Genomic DNA, 25643 nt, shown 5'->3' with positions numbered 1-25643 from the left:
TGGAAAGGAGGAGTGTGCTGTCACAGTATGGGGAGAGCAATTAGAGTCATATAACAATGCATGTATAAATTTTTGTATCAGGGGGAAAAAAGAGAGTGTTGTCACATACATCATTGTCTACCAGAGAGAAATGTTCTCCTGGCACTTAAGTCCTTTTATTCTTCAGGACTCTGAGGTCAGTATCTTTGGCAATGAACGTTAAAAGTGATGTAAGATATCACACAGAAGCAGAGCCTTCTTCAACAAGGCACTAATTTATCACATAACTCAAAAATATATTTGAAAGCATTTTTAATTCTGAGAAGGTAATGCCACTGTTAGGTTTATGAGGAACAAATGCTATTACAATGGTTATCTATCATCCCTAAACGTCACCACCTAATCTCATGTCCACTCATTTCATTTCTGGTTACTGTAGACTTTGTCAACAATCTTCCCTCTCTCTTTTCTTCATCTTTATTAAGCACCTGTCACACACAAACAAAACAAGTAACTGCATATAGAGTTAATCTTTGGTATTCAAAGACCACAGGTGCCTGGGTGGTGTGGATGGTTGGCACTGGACGACTAACTTATGGTTGGCAGGTCAACCCACCCAGTGGTGCCTTGGAAGAAAGGCCTAGTGATCTGCTTCCATAAAGATTTCAGCCAAGAAAAACCCTATGAAGCACAGTTCTACTCTGTAACATGAGGGGTCATCATGAGTCAGAATTGACACGATGGCAACGAGGATTCGAAGACCACAGGCAAGAGCATCATTTGGGAGCTTGTTAAAAATGCAGATTCAGCCTTATCAGCCCTCCTGACTAAGAAGATGCATTTTAACGCCCAGTGATTTACATGCAGGTTAAAGTCTGAGAAGCAATGGAATAAATGACTTGATAAAATCCAGGTAAAATCATCAGGAGCTAATCTAAGTGATGAAGAAAACCTAAAATAGAAAATAGCAGCTGACACAGTAGACAATATAGAAACAATGTGATGTGATTCTTATGAGCACTGTGAAACCCTGACCCCAACCTCCCTACCCCCAATGCAATAACAGTTGTTTCAATAGTTTAAAAAAAATCAAAGACTTGGAAAGGGGCATGGAGATTAAAGCAGATCCTTTCAAAGGCAGGCTGCTCACAGGCCAAGGGACCCTCACAGGGATTATCTGATTCTACAGAAGTGTGGTCCAAATAGTTAAGCATTAGGCTGCTAATCGAAAGGTTACAGCTTGAACCCACCCAGGGGCTCTGTGCGATGTTTCTGTAAAGATTACAGCCAAAAAAATCCTACAGGCAGTCACATGGGGTTGCTATGAGTTGGAATTGACTTGACGGCCCCTAACACCACAACATAAATGTATGTACCTTTGCTTGTCTTTGACTAGGCTACTTTACAACTTTATGGGAACAGAACTTAAATCATGGAAAACAGATAACAATGCAAATAATTCCTCTCTGCAGAAATGCAAATAACTTTTGTCCAGTAGAGAATATAAATCTCTACAAGGCAAATTTCCCTTTGAACAAGTTTTAACATCTTACTGGTTCCTTCATTAATTAATGAAGTAAGTAAAGTATTTGGCACACGTTCATTTTGTTTGTACGACAGTCATTATTTCACTGTCATAGTGTCCTTGACCAACCACTGGACTGGAAGCTCCTCAAAGGCAGAGGTCACGTTGCGGTCTTACCTGAGACCCCAGAGCAGGACACAGAGCCCAGGACTCAGTGGGTGGGCAAATGGTGAACTTGAACGAAACTGACATGTGGATAATGATGAGGAAAAGAAACCAAATGGGTCAGTTCCTTCTTTGTGTGCAGGGAAGTCTGGCCCTGAATTTCAGAACTATAAAAAAACCTGTTGCCTTCTAGTAGATTCCGACTCAGCAACCCTATAGGACAGCCAGGCCACCATCACTGAATATGACAAATTGGTGGGCTATAGTACCCTTACCCTGGTGGTGTAGTGGTTAAGAGCTATAGCTACTAACCAAAAGGCAGGCAGTTTGAATCCACCAGGCGCTCCTTGGAAATCCTACTCTGTCCTACAGGGTCACTATGAGTTGGAATCGTCTCGACTGAAATGGGTTTTGGTATTTTAGTACCCTTACTAGGAGCTCTGGTAGTGCAGTGGTTAAGAACTTGGCTGCTAAAATATTAGCCCAAGAGACAGAAGGGCCACGTAAACCAGAGATACCATGTGTGTATACATTTTTGTATGAGAAACTAACTTGAACTGTAAACCTTCACTTAAAGCACAACTTAAAAAAAAAAAAAAAAGAACTTGGCTGTTAACCAAAAGGTCAGCCATTTGAATCCACCACCCGCTCTTGGAAACCCTGTGGGGCAGTTCTACTCTGTCCTATAGGGTCGCTATGAGTCAGAATTGACTTGACGGCAGCGGTTTTTTTGTTTTTTTTTTAGTATCCTTACTTGTGGCTAGGTCTATAAAAGAACAACAGGAGAGGAGAGTCCATGTTTGAAGCAAATGTCTCTAAAATGAGTAAAAAAAGACACATTCTACGTTTAACATTTTTCCCACAGAAATGGGGACACCCACACCATACCCCAAGCAACACTCCCCGACTATTTAGTATCTGAAAAAAATGAGAAAATTAAGGGGGCAATATGAAAATGCACTGATTACGTATTCCCGTTTCAGAATCAAACAGAATGTGTATAAATAAAATAGCCTATCTTGCCTCGGTGAAGGTCAATAACGCCTAAGGAAGTGATTCTCAGACAGGCTCCTGCACTTCATATTCCCCATGCCCTAAGAAAGAAGCCTTGCTTTTAGCTAATGGGAACTTTCACTTGGCTCATAGCATTATCGATTTTTACTTTCATGGAACCATAAATATTGACAACCATCTCAGCAACATGCCGGCAGCGCCAGTTCCTCCCCTTGGCAGGCTGACACTGGGCCATGCCGTATGCAATTCTGAGCCTAGTCCCCTGGAAATGAAGAACGTTGATCCCACAAGGACTGAACTCTTGACGACGAATCAGGGAATCCCAAGGACACTGCTAGGAAAGCTTCGTCAGAACTCCACCTGCTGCAGAGAAAAACGAACTTCCTTTCCTCAGATAATGAAAGATTATGTGCAGCTTTCCAAAGGGGAAAAAGAGTACACAAAAACTTTTAAATGCTCTTGCCAAGAGAAACCCCCAGTGAATTAGTACATAATCCTTCCTCACCGTCTAATCAATCTCTTCCTTCCGCAGTCCAAACAGAGGGTTCCTCCAGGGGTGCACGGTCCGTGTTAGACACACCAGAATCCCTTCTCTCATCTGCCTGGTGCCAGTATGGCCAATGAAGTGTAATTATGGTGTTACTGAGCTCCTTCCCTCTTTCCCAACGCCAGGCTATACACTTTGGGTCTGTGAGCAGTTACTTCCCAGCCAGTCTTCATTAAGCTGAATTGTCTCAGAACAATGTCTATTTAATCAGCAGGGTGCCCGCTAATTTTCTTTTTTAGAATTTGTATTAACGGAACAGACTCTGGTTGACTCCGTGCCTCAGATACCTCTCCTGTGACCCACACTGCCGCTCCCACTGTGGGGAGTGCTTAGTAATTGCCTCTATCACTCAAGACACACAAACTCCACAAGGCAGGGGCTAATACATGGCTTTCTCTTCCCCAGTGCCTAGCACCATGCAGGTGTGTGGTGGAGAGTTCAACACGTGCTTGTTGAGTGACTGGAATGACGGCTGAGCGCCCATCACTTCCTGAACTTCCGGCCACGCCCAGTAGCCCTACCGGCCAGAAATGCAATATACTCACAGATGCAAATAGCTGAGGAAGAGAGAAAAGGAACTGATTTACTGAGTACCTACTGTTTCAGCACTGGGCAGGGCATGGAGCTGCTGGCAGATCATCACAAAGGCTGTTACAGATTTTGCTGGATAAAGCTGATCTTCCAATAGAAGATTGTTTAAGAATAAACAAGTACAATGGAAAATGAGAAAAAATGTCTGTAATAAACCTAAGAGCTAGATTTCTTAGAGGAGGGGAAAAAAATTAAATCCAATTAGGTATTTTCAGATTGCATTTCCATTTCCTTTCTGACACAGGCTTCTTCACCTCTAGCTCCTGACTACATTGTACCACCCTACATCATGAAATCATCTTCAGGGACACAGTTTCCGTGGCTCCTCCTGTCTGGCTACGCAGCGTTATAAGGAGCACGGACTGGATTTCCTCTCTGTGAGGCGGTCAATTTCCTAAGCAATTAAATGCTGTTGATATTGCAAACTCTGGGCTTGGGTTGAAATTGTCAAGCTTGATATTACCTGACTCTTGCCTAAGATGTATCCCCAGCTAGTTCATTCTACTGTAACTGCCATCTATTAAAATTTCCAATCTGTTCTCTCCTCAAGGGATCACACAGTACTTGGCAAAGGAGCTGCTTCTGAATTCTGCAAATTATACTCACCTATATAAATATATATTTTTGAAATGGCAAGGCTTGCAAATTGCTTTACCAAACTAACATCCCAATCTGCTGTCCTCAAAGGGGAGAGGCATGTGCCAGGTACTTCCTGCATGCACACCACTTCTGTGCTGGCTTCTTAAAATAACATACGTCAATGCCAAATTGTTGCAAAATTCCTCCATGAGGTCACGGAACTGAGGTGCTAGATTTTGTCACTCCTGGATGTGGACATGACTGAATACAGTTTTGGCTATGTGGACCAGAAGCTGATACCACACAGTGTGGAGACAGAAGAAACAATTACTTGTTCCGATCAACATCCTGGTTGAGAACTTGGCCGTTTCTCCTTCCGGCCGCTCCTCACGGTCTCTAGGCTGAACGGAAAAGTGAGATGGTGTCTGTACATACACTATATGTACTTTTTATTAAAGGGACAGCCACCACCTATGTATTTACGCCTATAAGAAACCCCTTCTCAGAACAGCATCAACAAAAAGCAGTCTAGGTTACAATGGGGCCATTTTAGTTGGCAATCGGGCCTGGTTAGGGGCTCCCAAGGAATCCCTGGGTGGCGCAAAAGCCTAAGCGCTGGACTACTAGCCGAAAGGTTGGCAGTTCAAACTCACCCAGAGGTACCTCAGAAGAAAGGACTGGTGATCTGCTTCTGAAAGGTCACAGTCTTTAAAACCCTATGGAGCAGTCTACTCTGCACTTACGGGATCGCCATGAGTCAGAGCTGACTTGATGGCAACTGACAACAGCAACAATAGGGGTTTCCAAGCTGTCAAACAGAGGATGACAACTGGAAGCACAGGTCTCTTTTTTACAGGCATAGGATGTCAACTTCTTATCTTCCTAAAATAGGTTTTGGGCAGCTTTTCACACATTTTTGGTAGTGAAAACACCCAATCCACATTACACATTGCCAGCAATGTAGGCTAAGATACTTGAAGGATCAACCACATTTCTCCTCTCATCGGCAATCTTTAATGATTTCTCTACTGCTTGTGGAATAAAACAAATGCAGCGGCAGCTACTGGGGCTCCGCCATCTGGCCCCAGCCTGCTTTGCCAGCTCCACCTTGCACGAGCAGACCATTTGCCTTTCTCCACCTGTGCCAGATACTTGCCAGCTTCCGGGTCTTTATTCCTAGGGCTCCAGCCTCTGACTAGAATGCTCCTTTATGTGCCTTATGCTTCTCTTCCTCTGGAAAAATCCTGCGTGTCCCGAAAAGTTAAAATTCTGCCTTCTCTGTGACGGCCTTCTTGATGCCTTCATCAACATTACTCATGCTTGCCCCTGGGTTCCCGGCGTGCATTGCTCATACCTGGGTTGACAATCACATCATTCGGCTTTGTACTATAGTTCATTGTTCACTTGCAGACATCTACATGTGGTCAGCAGTCATACAGGGCTTTCCTATCTTCCCTCATTTAATCCTCACGGCGCCCAATAACCTGAGGGTAGTCTGACCTCATTTACCTGTAAAATGCGCAGATTTTGCTCAGGTTACACCACTTCAAGCCCTGGTGGCGCAGTGGTTAAGCACTTGGCTGCTACCCCAAAAGTCGATGGTTTGAACCCACGCCATGGGAGAAAGATGACTGCTTCCGTAAAGATCACAGCCTTGGAAACCCTACGGGCAGCTCGACTCTGTCCTACAGGGTCTCTTTGAGTCGGAATCGACTGGATGGCAATGAGTTTTACACCTTCAGTCCATAATAGAACTGAATTCACACACACATCATTCTAATTTCACAATCTGGCCTCTCTCCCTTCATCTCTGTAATCCACTGGGGCAGGTACTAAATCCCACATGTCTATCTTCTACAACATCAAGGTGGAAAAGGGGCTCAGCGAACATCTGAAGGAATGAAATACATTCTTTTCTACTGTTAAGTACCCTGTGGGTGTTAGAAGTGGCTCCTCAACTCCATCTCTGAAGGCAGGAATCCCAGGCTATGTTTCTCTTCTATACTCCACGTATCTGAACACAGTATTTGATATTGTTAAGCAAGGCTTTGTAAAGAGTTTAGCACAGCTACAAACTCTTTATAGAGCTCTTAAGTCCCTGAGTGATGCAAATGGTTAAAGTGCTTAGCTACTAACTGAAAGGTTGGAGGTTTGAGTCCACCCAGAGGCACCCGGGAAGAAAGCTCTGGCAATTTACCTGCAAAAAGTAAAAGTCAGCCTATGAGAACCCTATAATGTACAGTTCCACACAAGGGGTTACCGCGAGTCAGAGTCCACTCGATGGCAGCTAGCTGGTTGAAGAACACCAGGAACCACCCGTTCCTAGGAGGAGGCCTGCCTGGCCCAGTAAACACCAGGCCAGAAGACAACAGCCTGCTTTTGGGTGAGTGCCGCCAACCCTCTTCCCCTCACTGGTGAGTTATGTTGAGTGGCAGTACACGTTCATGGAGAACACAGGTCAGAGTGCTGGAGAGCAGCAGGGCCCGGTCCCAAGTAGGATGACAAGTGTCTACTTCTTTAGGTTTCTGCTGCTTCTAGGGGACCCTGGCTCGCGTGATAAACACACAGGGCTCCAGTGCGTGGGGACAACCCCGTTTCTCCTTTAGCAGACCACGGTCAACCCTAGGAAAGAAATGACAGCATGAGCCACCTCATACCTTTCAGCTTTTCGGCCAGCAGGGCGGCCTCGTGCTCTGAATAGTGCATGATGGCGGGCGGGGAGGGCGGCCGCAGCCGGTCCTCCTCCAGCTTGCGCCGGTGCCGCTCCTCCCGGGCGCGCATGCGCTGCTTGCATTCCCACTCGTAGAAGTCGTCCCTGGCCTGGGCAAAGTCCACGTGGAGGCGACCGGAATCCTTCTTGTCTGTGCTAGACCCCAATCGCATCCGGTATCCTGAAACCAATGGAAAGTCTTGTCAGATGACAGGAGATTCTGACACCACATCTGGGTCCCGGCCCTTAAGGTGCGCCCAGGTGAGCTCTCACTACTTCTTTGCCCTCACAACAGGCCACAGACACCCTTCCTCACCACAGGTGGTGGGACACAGTTATCCTTCTCCTCAGCAACTCTAAAGCACGGCTACCAAGTGCCATGGAGTTGACCCTGACTCATGGTGACCCATGTGTGTCAGAGTAGAACTGTGCTCCATAGGGTTCAGTGGCTGATTTTTAGGAAGTAGATTGCCAGGCCTTTCTTCTGAGGTGTCTCTGGGTAGACTCGTACCTCCAACCTTCCAGTTACTAGCCACATGGTTTAACCATTTGCACTGCCAAGGGACTCCTGAAGCACTGCTAAGGTAAGCCTATTAGAGATTTGGGAATAAACATTCCATGGGGAGATGTCTCAGAGGGCCACCTACCCATTTTCCAAACCACTGTAAGCAACAGAGGATGATATCAAGAACTAGGGCACTTACCAAAATTCCTTCTTCCCCCTGGCTTCTAAGAAGATCAGAAGCAAATTTGGCACATAGCCTTTTTTTTCTCTACCCTTTTATGGTATTGATTTTAAACTTTCAATTGAACTGTAACTCTTTAGTATAAGGTCTCTTAAATTCTTTTTAGAAAGAGGTAGACTGGTAGTAAATGAAGAGTATCTATGCTATTTAAAAATATTTACAAAGTAAATTCCATGATGTTCGCTCATAGATGATAGCTTCATTTGGCTAGGAAGTGCTGCTGCTCAATTCTCATTTAGCAGCTGCAAAAGCCACAATTACAAAGGCAATTTTGCAATGCTGTTTTATTTCCACTTATCCTCTGGGGCACACAAGAGAATATTTTACCTTCAATCAGGAGGTCTCACCACTGCCTTCCTTACGGCCCTGCAGCAGATCATCTGGCACACGGCTCCACACAAATTGTCCATGCAATTTTGAAAGCCACAGAAGGCCTGCACAGGAGCCCAGAGCTAGAGGGAAAACAGGCCTGGGGGTCTTTGGGGGATTGACTATGAGCTATCCAACTTGTAAAGATTATAAGCAGAAACTTGATCTTAGAAGTCAGCACAAACAGGACTGGAACCAGCCAGCCAGTCAAACTTCAAATGAAGATGAGCTGGCTTTGAGGTTGCTCTCTTCAGCTTGGGATGCTTAGACTTTAGAAACATAAATTCAGGTCCCAGCAGGAACCAGGCTGTCAGGGTCTGGCAGAAAAGATGGCAAAATGAACACTTCTGCTGCGTAGGGGCTTTGCAAATGAGATACAACTGTAGAATTCTAGGCTGCGCTGTGCTGATGTTCAAGATCTCATGGTAGATTTCAATGGATTATCTTAGCATTTTGGGTTAAAACTCAGTTGAAAACCCCGGAGAAGCGGGCTTCTCCCTCGCAGAGCACTTGACACTTTTGAAAAGTAGCAAAAAAGATACCAATCTCACATCTGATTCCTGCTATGCCACTGAACCCTTCTCATTCCTAAGGTTTCAGCTGTGTTATCTAAAAAAACAGAAAGTCACAGCAATACCTATGGACAACACAAACACCCAGTCATAGATAAGCAGAATTAATGCTAAAGCAAGATGTATCTTGGTTGTGAGCCATGGGAACTCAGCGAGTCAGCAGGCCATGGTGATGGGTGCGTGGCAGCTGAGCAAGCAGGATTGCTCACCTCACCAGCTGTCCCAACTGGCCCAGCAACACTTCCCCACTCACATCCAGAGGCTCACTTTTCAAACATTTTTGGTTCCAAAGGCACCCTTCTCTTTCACCAAAACATCATCATTAAGGCCTTAAAAGAGACCCTGATGAGGCTGAGTCTAAAATTAGCTTGGCCTTCAAATGTGAAAGCTGTCCTAAAATTAGACACGCCTTACAGCTGGGCTTGGGCATGCAGCAACTCAGGCGCAGGAGGGGCAGCCTTCCTGCCTGCCTGCCTGCCTCCCAGTTAATTAGCCTTTCAGAGCTGCCCAGGATGGATGCTGTCAGCCTCCACAGGGCGGCCGAGGCTGAGCCGGGAGACCCTCCTGCGCCCAGGCAGGGAGGCTGAGGCCAGGTCTTTGCTGTTGCCTCCTCTGGAGCAAAGGGGAAACCAAGAAGCAACCAGAGATGCTACTGGGAGGAGCAGGACCAGGGCCAGGGCTGCGAAAAGCACAGCATCAAGGCATAAATAAAGGAATACCTTCCACATGTCTACACGTGGGACTGTTCATCTTCGGCAATGTCTTATAGGATTTTCTTTTTTTTTTAATTTTTTCTCATACAAATATTTATACATACATTGTTGTGTGACCCTAATTGCTCTCCCCATACTGTGACACCACACTCCTCCTTTCCAGCCCTGATTCCCCATGTCCATTCAACCAGCTCCTAACCCTCTCTGCCTTCCCATCTCACCTCCGGACAGAAGCTGCCCGTTTAGTCTCTTGTATCTACTTGAGCTAAGAGGCATACTCCTCATGAGTATCACTTTATGTCCCACAGTCCAGTCCAATCCCTGTCTGAAGAGTTGGCCTCTGAAATTGTTTTAGTTCTGGGCTGATGGAGAATCCAGGAGCCATGCCTTCCGGGGTTACTCCAGTCTCAGTCAGATCATTAAGTCTGGTATTCTTATTAGAATTTGAGTTCTGCACCCCACCTTTCTCCTGCTCCATCAGGGACTCTCTGTTGTGTTCCCTGTCAGGGCGGTCATTGGTGGTAGCCGGGTACCATCTAGTTCTTCTGGTCTCAGGCTGATGGAGTCTCTGGTTTATGTGGCCCTTTCTGTCTCTTGGGCTAATACTTTCCTTATAGGGTTTTCAGACTGGGTCTAAACGTTGTGTTAAGTTCATGTTGAAAAGTGCCTTTCATCTACTCTAACCCTCTCATTTATTCATTTCATCAGGTGAAATAATAGTTTTAGTGGCAGATTCCTGATTAGGATCCAGGTCCCCAGAGCAGGGTTCCTGAGAAACGAGAATCAGTTCTTCTTTATTATCAGCAGGATATTTATGTTAAAGCAACCAGTTACTGAATGGCTCCCATTCTGAAGGTACCCTGCTAAGCACTTACTGTTCCTTATTTCATTTATTCTTCACAACAACCCATGAGGTAGGTACTGTTACAATCCACTTTGCAGATGAGAAAACAGAGGCTCTGAGCAAGGTTAAGTGCTTGTGCATATGAAGCCGAGAGTCATGCCACTCAAGAGCACTCCTAATTTTCTAGTAGACTCCTTGGGTGCTACAGTTCAGGACTAAATATAGGGAGGGAGGACATGGTGTTTGTGTATTGTAAAATGTTCTTGCTCTATGTTTTGTTTTCCATCTCCATTTTGGAATGTCTTCAGATTTTTTTTTCCCCTCCCATTTTGTAAGGCCTTGTTGGAGTAAGAGTTCTAAGTTCTCCAGATCATTATCTAGCCCAGGAAAGTCTCTGAAGTGTTGGAATAACCTCACGGCTTCTGGGGCTTGCAACAGAATTTCATGGCAATAGGGGCTGACTGCAGAAACTGAGTAAAACCTAGCAGTAGCGTTCAGATGTGCTTTTTGTTTTTTTTACCTATTGTTTTCCCACCCTCCCCCATTAGCCTTGCCTCAGGAATAGGAGGTAATGAGCAGAGTCACAGACTGAAAAATGTAGATGGAGCATGTGAGGGAACAGCGATGAGTTGAATCTAAAAATATGTCCTTCTAAAGCCCCAAGTCAATACCAGCCTGGTAGTTCTTAGATTTGGCAAAGGCCTTGTTGACAGACTGCCTACACTTGCTCTGATACCCACAGACTGGGAGGCAGCATTCGGCCTAATTTTAACATCTGTAAGACTCTCCTATAAAAATTGGCACCAAAGAAGCCGAGATCACGGGGCAGGCTTAACCAAGCTTAATCAGATCAGATGGGCAGTGCTGTTACGCCTTACCCTTACCCAGGTCCCACAGATGACTTTCTGCAAGGAACTGACCTTGCTTTGGTACCCTGGTGTCTAAAAAGCGAATCCACTTCTGAAAAACTGAAATTATTCTGAGAGAGTACTCTATTTCTCCAGAGCATTACATCCAATAATAATAATGGTCCTCAGTACTCATAATATTGCTTTTCATCTAATACACACTTGAGAACATTAATTAGAAACTAGATGGAATTCCTAACGACTGGATGGTGGAAAATTGTGCCTGTGGCAAGGTAAATTCACAGACAACACAGCGGTCTGGCAGCCAAGGAAAAATGCACAATTCCTCCTTTTCCAGCCTTTAACTCTGAGGACTTTATTGTGTATTAAGGCAAAAGGGAATAAGCTCATATTAACATCACAAAATACAACAAAATGCTTAGAAAACCCCTTATGTAATGCAAAGTACCAGAAAGGTAAATGGCTTTATCAACCATGAATTCCTCTGCAAAGCGGATGTGACAAAAATTCTTCTTGCTTTTCCGAATCGCTGTGATATCACCGCACTGCTCAAAGACTTCTTGAATAATTTCCTCAGTAGCATTTTCTGGTAATCCTCCAACAAACACAGTCTTACACCCAGGAGGTCGCTCTCTTGTGGAAGGCGGTGGAAGATCTAAGAATCACAACAAAACAGAGGGTTTTGTCTTTTATTTATTTGCTCTTTTTTTTTTTGTTTCCCTGGTTCAGCTGGCCGAAGTAAAGCTTGCAGAGTAACTTTTCCATACTACGTAAAGATAAATTTATCCACCAACTTACACTTATCTCTGGCTGTCTCGTTTTTAAGTTCCTGTCCCCTCCTCCTCCCAACCTTTACTTTCTGTGTTAATTTCTACACAGAGCGCCTATGCTTGTCCGCGAACAAAGCTAAAGCAAACGTTAGCGTAATTTCATTTCCCCTTCATAATACGGAAGCCCAGCAAATGGGGGAAAAAAAAAAAACTTCACAAAGTACAAAACAGGATGAACTGACAACATGATGAAAAACCTCGGCTTGTTATCTGCTTTGTCTTGTAGCAGACAGTGGAGCGGCGAGGCAGAACACGGAAGCGTAACCTAATAGCACGCACAGTACTTAGCGGGCTGTGAAACACTGTGCCTAGGAAAAAAAAAAAAAAAAACTCTTTTTTTATTATTCACATTTAAATGAGCAAACTATTAAATTTTGGGGAGGTTGTATAAAAAGATAAACTGTACGCTGTCACAACATTTTACCTAGTTTATATGTAGATTACTAAAGCAATCTCTTGAAAAGTCCCCTTAAAATAGGCAACACTGATTAATGTGAATTTAAAAAAACAAAAAAAATCCCTAGGTCCTTAAGCCCATAAACTTAGTATCCGAGGCTAAGTAAAAAAAAAAAGAAAAAAGTCTGGTCCATTTACCTCATCAAACGTACATTTTCTTCAACCAGATGCAATTTGGTCCAGAAACTCTGAGATGCAGACTCCCCCCCCAAATTGCTAACAGCTAAATTAATTCAATTTTCCATCTAGCAAAACACATTTCAGAGTTTTTCTCCCACATTGGTGAAGATGGATGGATGTGTTCATATATTTCACACTATGCTCAGCAGCAAATGCTAGACTTTAATGGGTGAAAAGATTCTTAGTGGTAGATATATATATCCCCAGATCACACGCGCTAAGCTTCACTGTATCGATTCAGCTCCTCGACGGACACTTGGACGGATTCCCACGTATTTGTTCTAATCTAGAGATTAAGGCCTTCTGTAGGATGATGCCCACACTGTCTATCTATGCAGGAGAATTCTGAAAAGAAATGCAATGCTATTTACAAAAAAGAAGGCATTTAAAACGATGTACAAATACTTCTCACAGGTGTCACTTACTTGGATTTTGAGGGAAAAGAGTACAGCTTTTGCAGTGGATTATTTCTTTGACAACAGCCACTTCTGTTGGCGGCGGGGGTGGGACCAGCCCCAGGCCTGGTATCATTGGGTTAATGGGGGTGATTCCAGTCATCATGTTGAGGCTTGGATCAAAGCCTGGTACACAGATTGAGTCTGTAAAAGCACACAAGACAACATCTTGGCTGGAGGATCTTAGATCAATTTTTTTGTTGTTTTTGCTATTTTCCTGTAAAGATTATTTGACTTTCTGCTTTCTGTTTTTCAGAAATTTCTCTTGGCATAAGATGTCGTGTGACAGAAAGCTATTCCAGAAGGGTAAAGGGAAAATAAAAGATGAACCTAAAATTGTGCAGAAAGGAAATCATATTACTTAAAATATGAACACGACAAACACAACACAGCACGTTAAAGTGTAAAACCATGCACCTTGGAGCTGTGCTATAATGGTGAAAGCAGTTTTCTGTTTCTTAACATCAGTGTATTTATACTGCCTCATGACCCAGAATGCAGGAAGAATATCATTTAACACTGAAATGCCCTGAGAATCTAATTGTCAACCTGGTTTTATCAAAAGAGCCTTCTTACCAAGTGACCTAGATCTGGAGGGTTCAATTTATATGTGCCTACTTTAAAATGAGGCATTCAGGTCCCACCTAACCTGCTTCTCAGGGTGAAGAAAATAAAGAGTGATTACAATTACCATGGCTAGGTTAGATACATGCAGCCATGGCTCTATACATTTCTGAATTCTACTGGATAATTGTACTTTTTTCCTATAATTCCACCAACCAACAATTGAGCCACCCTTTTGAAATATTTATGGTCTGTATAAAAACACAACTCAAAAACTGAAAGAGTAAAAAAGGATAGCTTTTCCAGTATACATATTGGAATTGTTTTGTTGGTGTGATAATGACGCGAGTAATTTCATAGGTGATATACAGGATTTTTTTTTTTTTTTTGGTGCTGTTATTGTTTTCTATAAGTAAGACCTTTCTAAGAGCTGTTGTTGTTAGGTGTCGTTGACTTATTCTGACTCATAGCAACCCCATGTGACAGAGTAGAACTGTCCCATAAGGTTTTCTTGGCTGTAATCTTTCTAGGAGCAGATCGTCAGGTCTTTCTCCTGCACAGCTGCTGGGTGGGTCTGAACCACCAACCGTTAGGTTAGTAGTAGAGCCCTTAACCAGGGCTGTTAAAATACTGCACTGAGTTCCTAACAGTAGCTCCTGTGGGTTCTTCTCTTTAGAGAAAACAGATCCTCTCACTGGTGTGTGACAATGTTCCCAGGTGGACAAACAGTGGCACAGATGCCATAAGGAGTAACTATGGTGACTCTCTACTACCAAGGGTGAAACTTCCCTCTTTTCTTATACTTTGCTATTCTTTTCTCCTTCCTCATCTGAGGTCTTCCTCCATTCTTCCTTTATCCTCCACCCTCTTTTTTGGATTCTGATCTACAGCCTGCGCCTTATGCCCGTGCATGCCCTCACTCTGCTTACCTGTGCGGAAAGGTTGGATAAACCCAGAGACAGAAGGAATGAGAACTATACCCTTTGTTTATTAAGCAACTCCTGAGGATGCAGAAGGCCCAGTAAAACATTTCCTTTCTGGGGACAGGTGTATAGCATTCCTCCAGCTACCTTGGACATTCCGACTCTTCTTTTGGGTTGAGCAGAATAAGCAGTGTCATCCTGATCTGGGTCCCCAAGTGGATTGCTGTCCCATTTATTAGAAAATCCATTTAATTTGATCAGATGTCAGAGTTTATTTCTACCTTCAGGAAAATGAGCATTTAAAAAAAAAAAAAAAAAAAAACAAGCACACAAACCCATAAATGTAAATGTAAAATGAGTATTCTCTTTCAAAGTAGTCACTGTGGCAATCTAGGCACTGAGTCTATAATTCTAGCGCTCAGTTTCTTCATTTATAAAATGGGATCATTTGACTGGATTATCTCTTCGGGCGCCAGCATTCCAAGACTCCTGGATTCCTGGCTGATATTGTTCAAAACAATTGCTCAAAACAAAGGGACATACAAAAGACGTGAAAGTTCAAAAGTAACAGTGACATGATTCAAACTCTGGTTATTCATTTAATCTTTATAAAGTTTCACAGGTATTACTCCCACTTCACACATCAAGAAATTGGAGCTTAAAACAGGTAAGTAAAATTGCTGACATCACAATGCTAACAAGTGGGAGGGCCAGATCAAGAACGCAGGCTCTGGTCCATATTAGACACATCTCTTCTTGACTATTCTAACGTTTCTACCTAGAAGGGCGCAGCTTGGTTACTCCCCTTGTACGTGACACTTATTCCCCTTGTACATACTCCACTCTTAAAAAAAAAAAAAACAAACAAACAAGATTTGTCCTGCTGATCCAGATGTAAGTTATAAAGGAGAAGCTCCAGGACAGAATAGCTTTCAATGTCGTCATCACTAAAATAGCATACTGGCTTCCAAGGTGAATATATTAGAAATATAAGTATTGGCAATGGGATTATTGGCAAGCTTGTGTTTTCATTTAATCTCATTCTGTACATAGGATTGATTCGTCTGTTTCTTTTCTGGCCCCGGCCTCACTATTGTCTGCCAACTCAGGATGATTTAAGGCTGAAATAGCTCTGGACTGCAAACCCTGGAATGAGAGCACTGTGCATTATAATAAACAGATGTTTCCCACAAATGAGATGAGAGGCTGGCGCTTGCATTCTTGTTCAGTTGTAACAGACTTTTCTTTTCTCTCGGGAGGGCAAATAAATAAATAAATACATCTTCAGAAATGGGGACAAAAGACCCTACTCTTGAGCCAAACAGTTGAATATGCAGCAAGAGTTCCTTGGCTATTTCTAAGACGTCCGTACGAAGGGACTATGGGGTTTAATGAAATCTGCGTGGTGAGTGTGGTAGCTGGAGAAGAGCTTAGGAAGGAATTAACACTTAAATTACGTTGGATCTCAAAGGACCTGAGATTCTGTATTTGAGAGGAGGAAGTAGGGAACGATAAGGCTTTTTTCCCTTTTTCTGTAATGTATAAAGAACTGATTGCTTTTTGACAATATATGAACAGACGGAAATTGTTTTCTCAACCAGCACAGGAAGGTATTCCGTACTAACTCGTTAAAGTAAATGCACAAACTTTGAAAGTCTGAGAATGACCCAGGCACAGGAAGGCAAAGATGAGAAGAGAACATAAACTCTTAACAGTCTGTTCCTTGCCTTCCTCAGAGAGCTGCCCTTGTCAACTTCAGAGATAATGAGTTGCAATTCCACTCAGAGAAAAAGGGAAGAAAGCTTAAATTGTAGCAAGAAAGAATCCAATTAAGTATATGGTAGAACCTTTTTTTAGAAACTATTCTTAAACACGGGGAAAACCCATTGCTGTCGAGTCGATTCCAACTCATAGTGACCCTACAGGACGGAGTCGAACTGCCCCATAAGGTTTCCAAAGAGCAGCTGGTGCATTCCAACTGCCGACATTTTGGTTAGCAGGCACAGCTTGTTGTAGCTTTTAACCACTGTGCCACCAGGGCTGCAAACACAGGCAAGCGTTACTTATTTCATGTCTAACTCCTCTCAGCATCACCAGCTCCCAGCACAGTAGCTGGCAGGGCCAACGCTCAGTAAATGTTACTTTTCGGTTGTCTTCACAAATGAGCAAGACAAAAATCCCACTTACTGATTCATGTTGTTGTTAGGTGCCGATGAGTTGATTTCGACTCACAGTGACCCCATGTGATGGAGAAGAACTGCCCCATAGGGTTTCCTAGGCTATAATCTTTACAGAAGCAGATCGCCAGGTCTTTCTTCCGCAGAGCCGCTGGGTGGGTTCAAGTCACCAACCTTTCAGTTAGCAGCCGAGTACCTGTTACGCCACCAGGTCTCCTTACTGATTCATAGTATAGTGCTTTATCAATTAATGAGCATTTTCCAGAGGAAGAGTTGGGTTTTGTGTTTAGGATTTCAGAGGTATGGCAATTGAATTCATTCATTCATTCATTCACATACTATTTACTGGGCACATACTGTTACCAGGATCTAGAGTTACAGAGCTAACTGTGGTAAGTTCCCCCCTGGGAAAATCTCAGGGCTTGAGAAGAACATTAAGGATGGCCAGGCACCAAACTCAGCAAAGAGCTGAGACACATGAGCAGAAGTTCGAAGGATGAAAAGAGGTCCAGGAAGGGGCCCTTTCCTGTGGCTGTAGCATGATGTGCGCGTGACAGTGTGGCTTGGGTGTACTGAGAGGCTACAGGAGTCAGGCCAGATCAGAAGGGACCCTGCAGGTCAGGCTCAGCTCTGACATTATTCTGCCTGCAGTGGTAGCCCCTGAAGTTCAGCTATGTGCACTCGGCCAGGCCATCCCTCCTTCTCTCGGTCTGCCACTCCTTTTCTGACCTTTTCAGTCAGTGTCTTGGTAAAGAGTTTCACATTGAAGGATAGAACATGATCCCCTTTGAAAGGAAGACAGTAGAGGCCTACTTCTAGCCAGGGCTGGTGGGACAGAGATAAGTTATCAGTGCCATGAGCAAGTCCAGCCCAGAAGGCTGAACATAGGGTTCCAAGAGAATAATACAAGAAAAGAGGTGGTAATCAGGCCAAATGGTAGCATTACTGGTTTAGTCCCGGGCCGAGGGTGTGCTGACAAAATGTGTAAGCAGAGAGATTGTTAGCAGCAGACAAAACACAAGTCCAGGCAGTTTGCATTCACCTACTAACCTAAAGATTGGTGGTTCGGACCCACCCGGCGGCACTGCAGAAGAATGGTCTGACAATCTGCTCCTGTAAAGATTCCAAAAACTGAAACCAAACTCACTATTGTCGAGTTGATTCCAACTCGCAGCCACCGCATGGGGTTTCCAAGGCTGTAAATCTCTATGAAATCAGACTGTCGCATCTTTCTCCAGCGAAGCTGCTGGTGGTTTCAAACTGCCGAACTTTAGGTTTGTTGGTCGCTTTAACCACTGCACCACCACCATGAAAACCCTATTGAGCAGTTCTACTCTGTAACACGTGGGGTCTCGATGAATTGGAATGTACTTCACTGCAATGGTTTTTTCCTTTTTTTTTAGGCAGGCCAGGCGCACGAGGGGACTGTCCACAGCTCACAGGGCCCTCGCTACCCTGGTCTGGGGTTCAGACTTCAGTACACAGGTGGGGTTGGGGGGACTGAGCTTGGCAACAACGAGGTGAAGCTACAGGTCTAGAAACCCTAGATAAGTACCTAAGCTGGGACTCAGGCCACAGAAGCAAGACGGGGATCCAGATACTAGAATTGGGGGCTGGGGTTCAGGGAAGGAGCAGATACCCCAGTTAACAGACCTGGGCACAGGTCAGAGCCCGGTCAGCAACAAGCATGGCTGGAAGCTGAAGGCAGGGCTCAAGGACCCCTTTCCTCCTGCCCAAGGCCTGGACGGAACCTCAGGACCAGGCAGATGTTGAGCCTGTGGGGGCCGATCCCAGGACGTCTGCATGGTCGAGAGATGAGCCAGAGGGGCTCTGATTACCTTCAATAGCTCCTCTCCTTTCTTCAGAGGAATTGTTGACTTACATAACGATGTATCATCACTCTACAGAGAAGCTACATGATACATGAGGACAATCTGTTTACTAGAAGTTTAGGAAGGGGAGACTTCCTCAGATTATTCTCAGACAGGTCTCCAGTTGGAATTGACACGCCATGCTCTTTTACAATGCCAACTCGTGAACTATTAAAGTCATGCTTTTTTATTCCATGTCCTCCTTTCCTCAAATAGTCTTAAAAATCATTTTGTGATCAACAAAAGAGAAGCAGATTTTAAAAAGGTGACCTCGAAGTCAAAGGGTCTGGTGACCCTAAGGCTTCAATGTCTTTACCGGTGAATGCGAATGTGAGTACCAGGTATACCACCTTCACAAAGTGGGAGCATCAGATAAGACAATCCATGTGAGAGTGGCGTATCAGAGTGTTGAGAGACTAGCCTGGTTGGAGTTCTGACTCCAGTACACGGTTTGCAATCAGGTAACATCTGAGATCAGGTACTAGGTCTCCCACGCACTGGCTAGCTGACCGCAGAAATTTAATCAATCTTTCTAAGCCTCATGTATCGTATCTGTAAAATGGGGATGATAATATCTGACCTTTAACATTCTTGTGAGAATTGGGATAAAAAAAAGTGTTTAGCATTGTGTCCAGAACAAAGTGAGTACTCAAAGAATGGTAGCAATTATATACAATGTTAGTAAATATTTAGATGGATAATACATACTTATATAATGTTATATGTATAATGGAGTCCCTGGGCAGTGTAAACAGCTAATGCATTCAGCTGCTAACTGAAAAGCTGGAAGTTCAAGTCCACCCAGAGGCACCCTGGAAGAAAAGCCAGGTGATCTACTTCTGAAAAATCAGCCATTGAAAATCCTATGGAGCACAGTTCTACTCTGACACACAGGGCTGCCATGAGTCGTAATTGACTTGAGGGCACCTGGTTTTCTGGTATATGTATAACACATTTATGTAACAGTCTATAAATATGTTATTAACATTTATATACATAAAGATTATGATGATGACGTTAAAGTGTTTCATTTGACAAAACAGTGCTTATGAGGTGCTGGGAATTTTGGTAGGTACTTTTCATGCAAAGGTATTGCAAGATATGGGTCCTTCCTTCAGGGAGGTGACAGTCTGGTGGCAGAAACAACTAAATAGGAAATGACAGTAGAGTATGACATCTGCTGTGAGACATTTAGGTTGGGGTGTCATGGAAACAGAAGGCGGGCATCTAAACCAGTCTGGGGTGAGGGATAATGTTGGAGACGGAATCCTGCAGGGAGTAACATATGATCTGAGTCTTAAAAAGCATGACTTCTATCTATCCAGTGGACATGCAAAAAATATTTCTAAACGTCTTCTTAGAAAAAATGTACAAAACCAATCCCTTGGAGGCAGAATTGCGCTTAGGTTTTTACCTTTGTACAAAAACAAAACAAAACAAAACACTGAAGATAGCTATGTATTTGCTGAGAACGAATCAACCACATAGTAGATTATAAGTTAACATAATAGTGTACTTTATAAGATAAGTGAATGCCTGCAGGCACAATCTTTAAGAAAACAAAATTGAAAATGCTTTTGTGATCTTTCCAAAGACATCCAAAGGCGGAGAGGTATGTTTTCCATTTAAACCCAAGATATATATCCAGAGTGATCTCCTGGAGCCCTGCTGTGCGCATTTTATAAACAAAGACCTCATTCTATCAATAAAACCCTCAGTCTCTTCTACCGGGAAGTAATGCTAGCAGCACGCAGGAATGCAGCCATCAACAGCTATTTTAAGTACTGTTGACTTGCTTGAGGAAATTTGCGTCCATGTTTGAAAATATGACAGGGCACGAAGTGAAGAAAATTTCAAAACTTCTGACCAAAACTGGCACAGAGGAGAACTGACTGCTAAAAGAACTCTGTCAGTTCTTTCCAGCAACCTATGCACGGAGCACGGACTCAGAAACCAAATATGTTTTGAGTAAGCGGGAGGTAAAAATCTATCAAAGGTTTTGTGAAATGACTCCCACCGGGGGTCAGGTGATTTGAATTCGATGCCAGAGCAGTTTCTGCACAGAAGCCTGGTCTGTTACACTCAAAGTCGCTAGATGTTTCCTGGTCCTACTGAAATGCACACTTCAGACACAATGGACCTCACAGCTGAGGCATAAAAACCATGCTGGCACGTGCCCATCAAGCTTGGAGGGGTTCACGCAAAGGACACTGGACTTTAGCAAAGTTCAAACATTTCAAAGCTGAAAGAAACTTGGGTATTACCCTAGGCCCACCCTCTTGATGTACAAATAACACTGACGCCCAGAGAGGTTAAGCGGCTTGTCCCAAGTTACAGAGCTAGTTAAGAATGGAGCTGAAACCTGAATCAAGAGTCCTGCTGCCTCATCACTGTACATTTGAATTCTCCAACATCTTTCCACCTTCATTTGAACACCTCTAGTGATAGTATGGTTAACGTGCTTAGCTGCTAACCGAAAGGTTGGAGGTTCAAGTCCACCCAGAGGTGATCCACTTCTGAAAAATCAGCCATTGAAAACCCTAAGGAGCACAGTTCTACTCTGACACACGTGGTGTTGCCACAAGACGGAGTTAATGCAACGGCAGCTGGTTTAATAACAGTACATTCACTACTTCCCAAGACAGTCCGTTCCATTTCCTAATAGCTTTTGAGTGAAATCCATTGTCTTTATTCTGTATTCCTGGATTACTGTAACAGGTCTCTTTGCCATTATTACTGGTAGAATCCATGAAGAAAGCTTATGGGTATACCTGAGTGTTCTCTTGTCTAGACTCAGCACTCTGCTTCCTTTAGTCTTCCACAGATGAGTGCCTTTCTTGAAATATGCACCTTTTCTGAGTTACCCCAGAATAGGCCAGGGTGAAGCTGACCAACTGCTTAGCAGTGATCTTCACCTTTCTTAATTTCTGAACTCTGTATTTTGTACTAAGGATCCCTGGGTGGTACAAATGGTTTGCGTTCAACTACTAACGTAAAGGTTGGTGATTCAAACCCACCCAACAGAAGGCCTGGCCATCTGCTTCTGTAAAGATTACAGCCAAGAAAACCCTCTGGGGCAGTTCTATTCTGTAACACATGGGGTTGCCATGAGTTGGAATCAGCTTGACACAATGAGGTTTTTTTTCTGTTTGTTTGTACTGACCTGCATATTATGATTAAAAAAACAATGGTAACACTTTTGAATGTTTGCTTCGTGCCAGGTTTGAGCCTAATGCTGCACATGACCTCAGCACATGAGTCTTTCTGGCAGTCATCTCACACAGTTGACCCATGTTGAATGACCTCATTCAACTAAAATACATATGTTTTGTCACTGCAGGATGCCGTTATACAACTTTGCAGCTGACATTTTGAAACTAAATAAAAGATTCCACATTTTCCATTGCATTTTCAAAAATCTGTCTTCCTAGGTTCTCCACCTGCCTTGAATTTTCCCTCCCTAGCCTTCAATATCTGTAAAACAGCTAGACAACTCTTCCTTAAAGTTCTTGCTCCTTTTAATTTACCAGCAAATTTTTCCTTGTGGGTCAGACTCAACCACAGAGGGAGAGAAGACCCTCTTGTTGCCACTTTGGATTGGTGAACGTGTTAGATGCTTTGAGCTAAAAGGAACTTCTCCAGGAGACGCCTACAGGCTTGTTTGGGGCTTGGGGTTGCTACACGGGCCGTATCCTCATCCATTTTCTCCATCTGGCCAGGCGGCTAGTTCTTTTCTCCCACCAAGATATTCCTGTTCTTTCCTCCTTTTGCCTTTACTCAAATATTCTCCAGGTCTCTGAATTTTAGCATAAGTTTCTAGAAACAGTTGATTCTCATTATTTGCAAGAGTTACCAGATCCTCTGGAAAGTCATTGTGGGCACGGAACTAGTAAATACTGAACCACTGCTCCTAGGGGATGGATATTGAGGGTTAGGTTCCTGCAAGCCTCTGGTCACATTTTTGTCGGCTGATCAATACATAACCTTGTTTTGTGTGTGTTTTCTTTTAAAGACACGTTATTTAATATATATTGATTCATTAACATTGAACTCACGGTCAACAGCACGGTAACTCATGCCTGAATGAAGCTTAGCTAACGTACATATTTTCTCTGAAAGACACATCACAACCTTCTTGTGCTTCGGAATACCAGACAGCAGTTCAGCACTGTGCTTGGGGGCCATTTTAAACAGAAATCACCAACAAAAATCATAGAAGTGCAAAAAAGTCTGACACTGAGTATATTATGAGAAGAACACTTGTTTACGGTACGAGAGCTCAAACAAGAGGGCAGAACAACCTCAGCTAGGACAGCGCACATCAGGAGACAAATGTTTTGCTGCTTTGTGCATGGCTGTGAATGATTGTAAATGCATTGTGAGTATTTATTTTGGGGTTACAAACAAATTTTAGCAAGTATGTGAATTTGCTATGAGTCGGAATCGACTTGACGGCAATGGTTTTTTTTTTTTTTTTAGGTGAATTTGCAAATGTGGAATTCGAAAATAATGAGGATCAACTCTATATTCTTAGGCAAATCCATTTAGACTCCTTCCCCTAAACAAACTTATCTCTTCTGAACCGTTTTTGTCGATTTCCAGTTTTGAAGGCCACTGTCAAGTATCTGGGGTGCACGGGGGTTACTTTTAATTCTTTGTGTTAAGAAGTCATGTGTCTTAGTTATCTAGTGCTGCTGTAACAGAAATACCGGAAGTGGATGGCTTTAACAGAAGTTTATTCTCTCACAATTAGGGAGGCTAGAAGTCTAGCCAGTCCAGCTCCAGGGGAATGCTTTCTCCTCTCTCTGTTGACTTTGAGGGGATATCCTTGTCATCAATCTTCCGCTGGTATAGGCATTTCTCAGTGCAGGGACCCCGGGTCCAAAGGATGCACTCTGTTCCCGGCTCTTCTTTCTTGGTGGTAGGAGGTCCCTCTCTTTCTGCTCACTTCTCTCTCCTTTTATCTCTTGTAAGATAAGAGGTGATGCAGGCCACACCCCAGGGAAACTCCCTTTACATCAGATCAGGGCTGTGACCTGAGTAAGGGTGTTGCATCCCACCCTAATCCTCTTTAACTTAATCTAATCTTGCCTCATTAACCACAGGCAGAGATTAGGATTTACAACACATAGGAAAATTACATCAGATCACAAAATGGAGGACAACCACACAATACTGGGAATCATGGCCTAGCCAAGTTGACACATATTTCGGGGGGACACAATTCAATCCATGACATCATGTTTTCTAAGTTCTCCTCTCCTCCGTGGACTACCGGTACCCTCTCACTTGTTTCCACATGGTGTCTGAATGTAGTCTACAACAAACCATTTGCAGTGTCCTGGGCATCCTTCCTACACCATTTCTATCAAACACTCTTCAACACATGAAGTAACTTCAAGACCTACCTATTTCTTTTATTGGTACAGCCTGTTCCTCTCAGCTCCTAGTAGAAAACTTCTGACTCACCCTCCTCCCTAGGTAACCACATCCAGTTATTTGTCAAACCCTTCAGAATGGACCTACCTTTGAGAGGTTTTCTATATCTTTCCCCTGCCCTCCTTGCTATTTAGGTTCTCGTTAGCTCTCATCTGCCTCTTTGTGCCCCAAGAAACTGTAGCTTCTATATGTTCCTAGTCTTCACTCGTTCCTCCCTCCCTCCCTCTCCTCTATACTCCTGTGCTGAGCCCCTGCGCCCAAGTCCTTCTTACACCCTGGACCTACGATCAGCCAGTGATGCCCACAGGGAAACCCACGAAAACAGGTCCTAATTGGGATCTCTAAATTACTTCTTTCAAACTTCTTTTCACAGCCCTATCTTATTAGGCGATGATTAATTTTCTCTCTGTCCCATGCTACGTGACTTTGTGCAGCAGGACTGTTACATAATGATAGGGGAAAAAAGGGCCTGAATGGACTCTTGGTGTTCTCTGCTTTGTCCAAACTGACAAGCTTATGGCAGTGGGAACAAGGTGAAAAACTGTGGAATCTTGAGAAATTTTCTTAAATATCCAGTCACGCATAGAAGAAGCACTCTTTAATTTTCACATATCTATCTCTCTAAGGGGTGGGGACACAAAAGTGTATGCTGAAAGACTAAATAACTAAGTTTGTTTTTTTCATGGTAATATGATAAATACATGATAAAATAATTTCAACATGTTTCTTTGTCATTCAATGCCTCCTTGCTCTATAATTGTTCCCTTTCTTTGCAGTCAGGGCAAGAGCCTGGCATCATATTTAGAAACAAGCACACTGAAGTTTGTGACCATGACAGCAGAGATGGTAGTTCACAGCATGCAAATATCTATAGAGGGGTCTTTCACTTGAAACCTGTATCTCTGAGGCAATATGCAGAGGCTCACCTTTTGATTTTATTTATCAACCATGGCTTCAGTTTACAAAGGCATCTGAGAGATAGGTGTTTAACATCTCATAAATTTAAATCAGAGCAAAGGAAAACTTATTCAATATTTAGTTTCAAAGGAAACAGTCACATCATATTATTTTAAACAATTTCTGTAGGTTTCAATTTAAACTTACTGTTTGAAAGGGTTGAGGTAACACAGAATTGGTCTCTTTAAATAAGATCAGTACATAGCTATGAACTGGGACAAAAAATAGAGCCTGTTTTAAAAGTAAACACATCAGGAGTACTCCCATAGGAAACTTCAAATTAGGTTTTATTCAGGGCTTTGAATCAATTCATTCCAGTTCACCCCCTGCCGAGAAGTTGCATTTCCACCCACCCAGAAGTACTGAATCAGAATCTACATTTTAACAAGATCTCCAGGTGATTCTTATGTATTATCGTTTTATTATGTAGGGTTTTATTTTTCTAATTTTTTTTTATTTCTTTTTTTTTTTTAATTGTACTTCAGGTGAAGGCTTACAGAACAAATAGTTTCTCATAAAACAGTAGTACACATATTGTTTTGTGACATTGGTTAACAACTCCACAACA

The 25643-nt window shown here is 43.3% G+C and overlaps 1 protein-coding gene across 1 annotated transcript in view; it reads right to left on the bottom strand.

The window, feature by feature from the left end:
* Nucleotides 1-25643, bottom strand: part of ENOX1 (ecto-NOX disulfide-thiol exchanger 1) — a 331173-nt gene that overhangs the window by 172294 nt on the left and 133236 nt on the right. The window contains exons 4-6 of the mRNA XM_004376606.2: nt 13115-13288; nt 11672-11878; nt 7058-7291 (exon numbers count right to left, since the gene is read on the bottom strand). Of these exons, the coding sequence (XP_004376663.1) occupies nt 7058-7291; nt 11672-11878; nt 13115-13288 (615 nt within the window). The remainder of the gene's footprint in view (nt 1-7057; nt 7292-11671; nt 11879-13114; nt 13289-25643) is intronic.

The sequence above is a fragment of the Trichechus manatus genome, unplaced genomic scaffold, assembly GCF_000243295.1.
Source record: "Trichechus manatus latirostris isolate Lorelei unplaced genomic scaffold, TriManLat1.0 scaffold00044, whole genome shotgun sequence".
Taxonomy (NCBI): domain Eukaryota; kingdom Metazoa; phylum Chordata; class Mammalia; order Sirenia; family Trichechidae; genus Trichechus; species Trichechus manatus.
The sequence above is the reverse complement of the archived record's forward strand: the minus strand, read 5'-3'. Positions and strand labels throughout refer to the sequence as shown.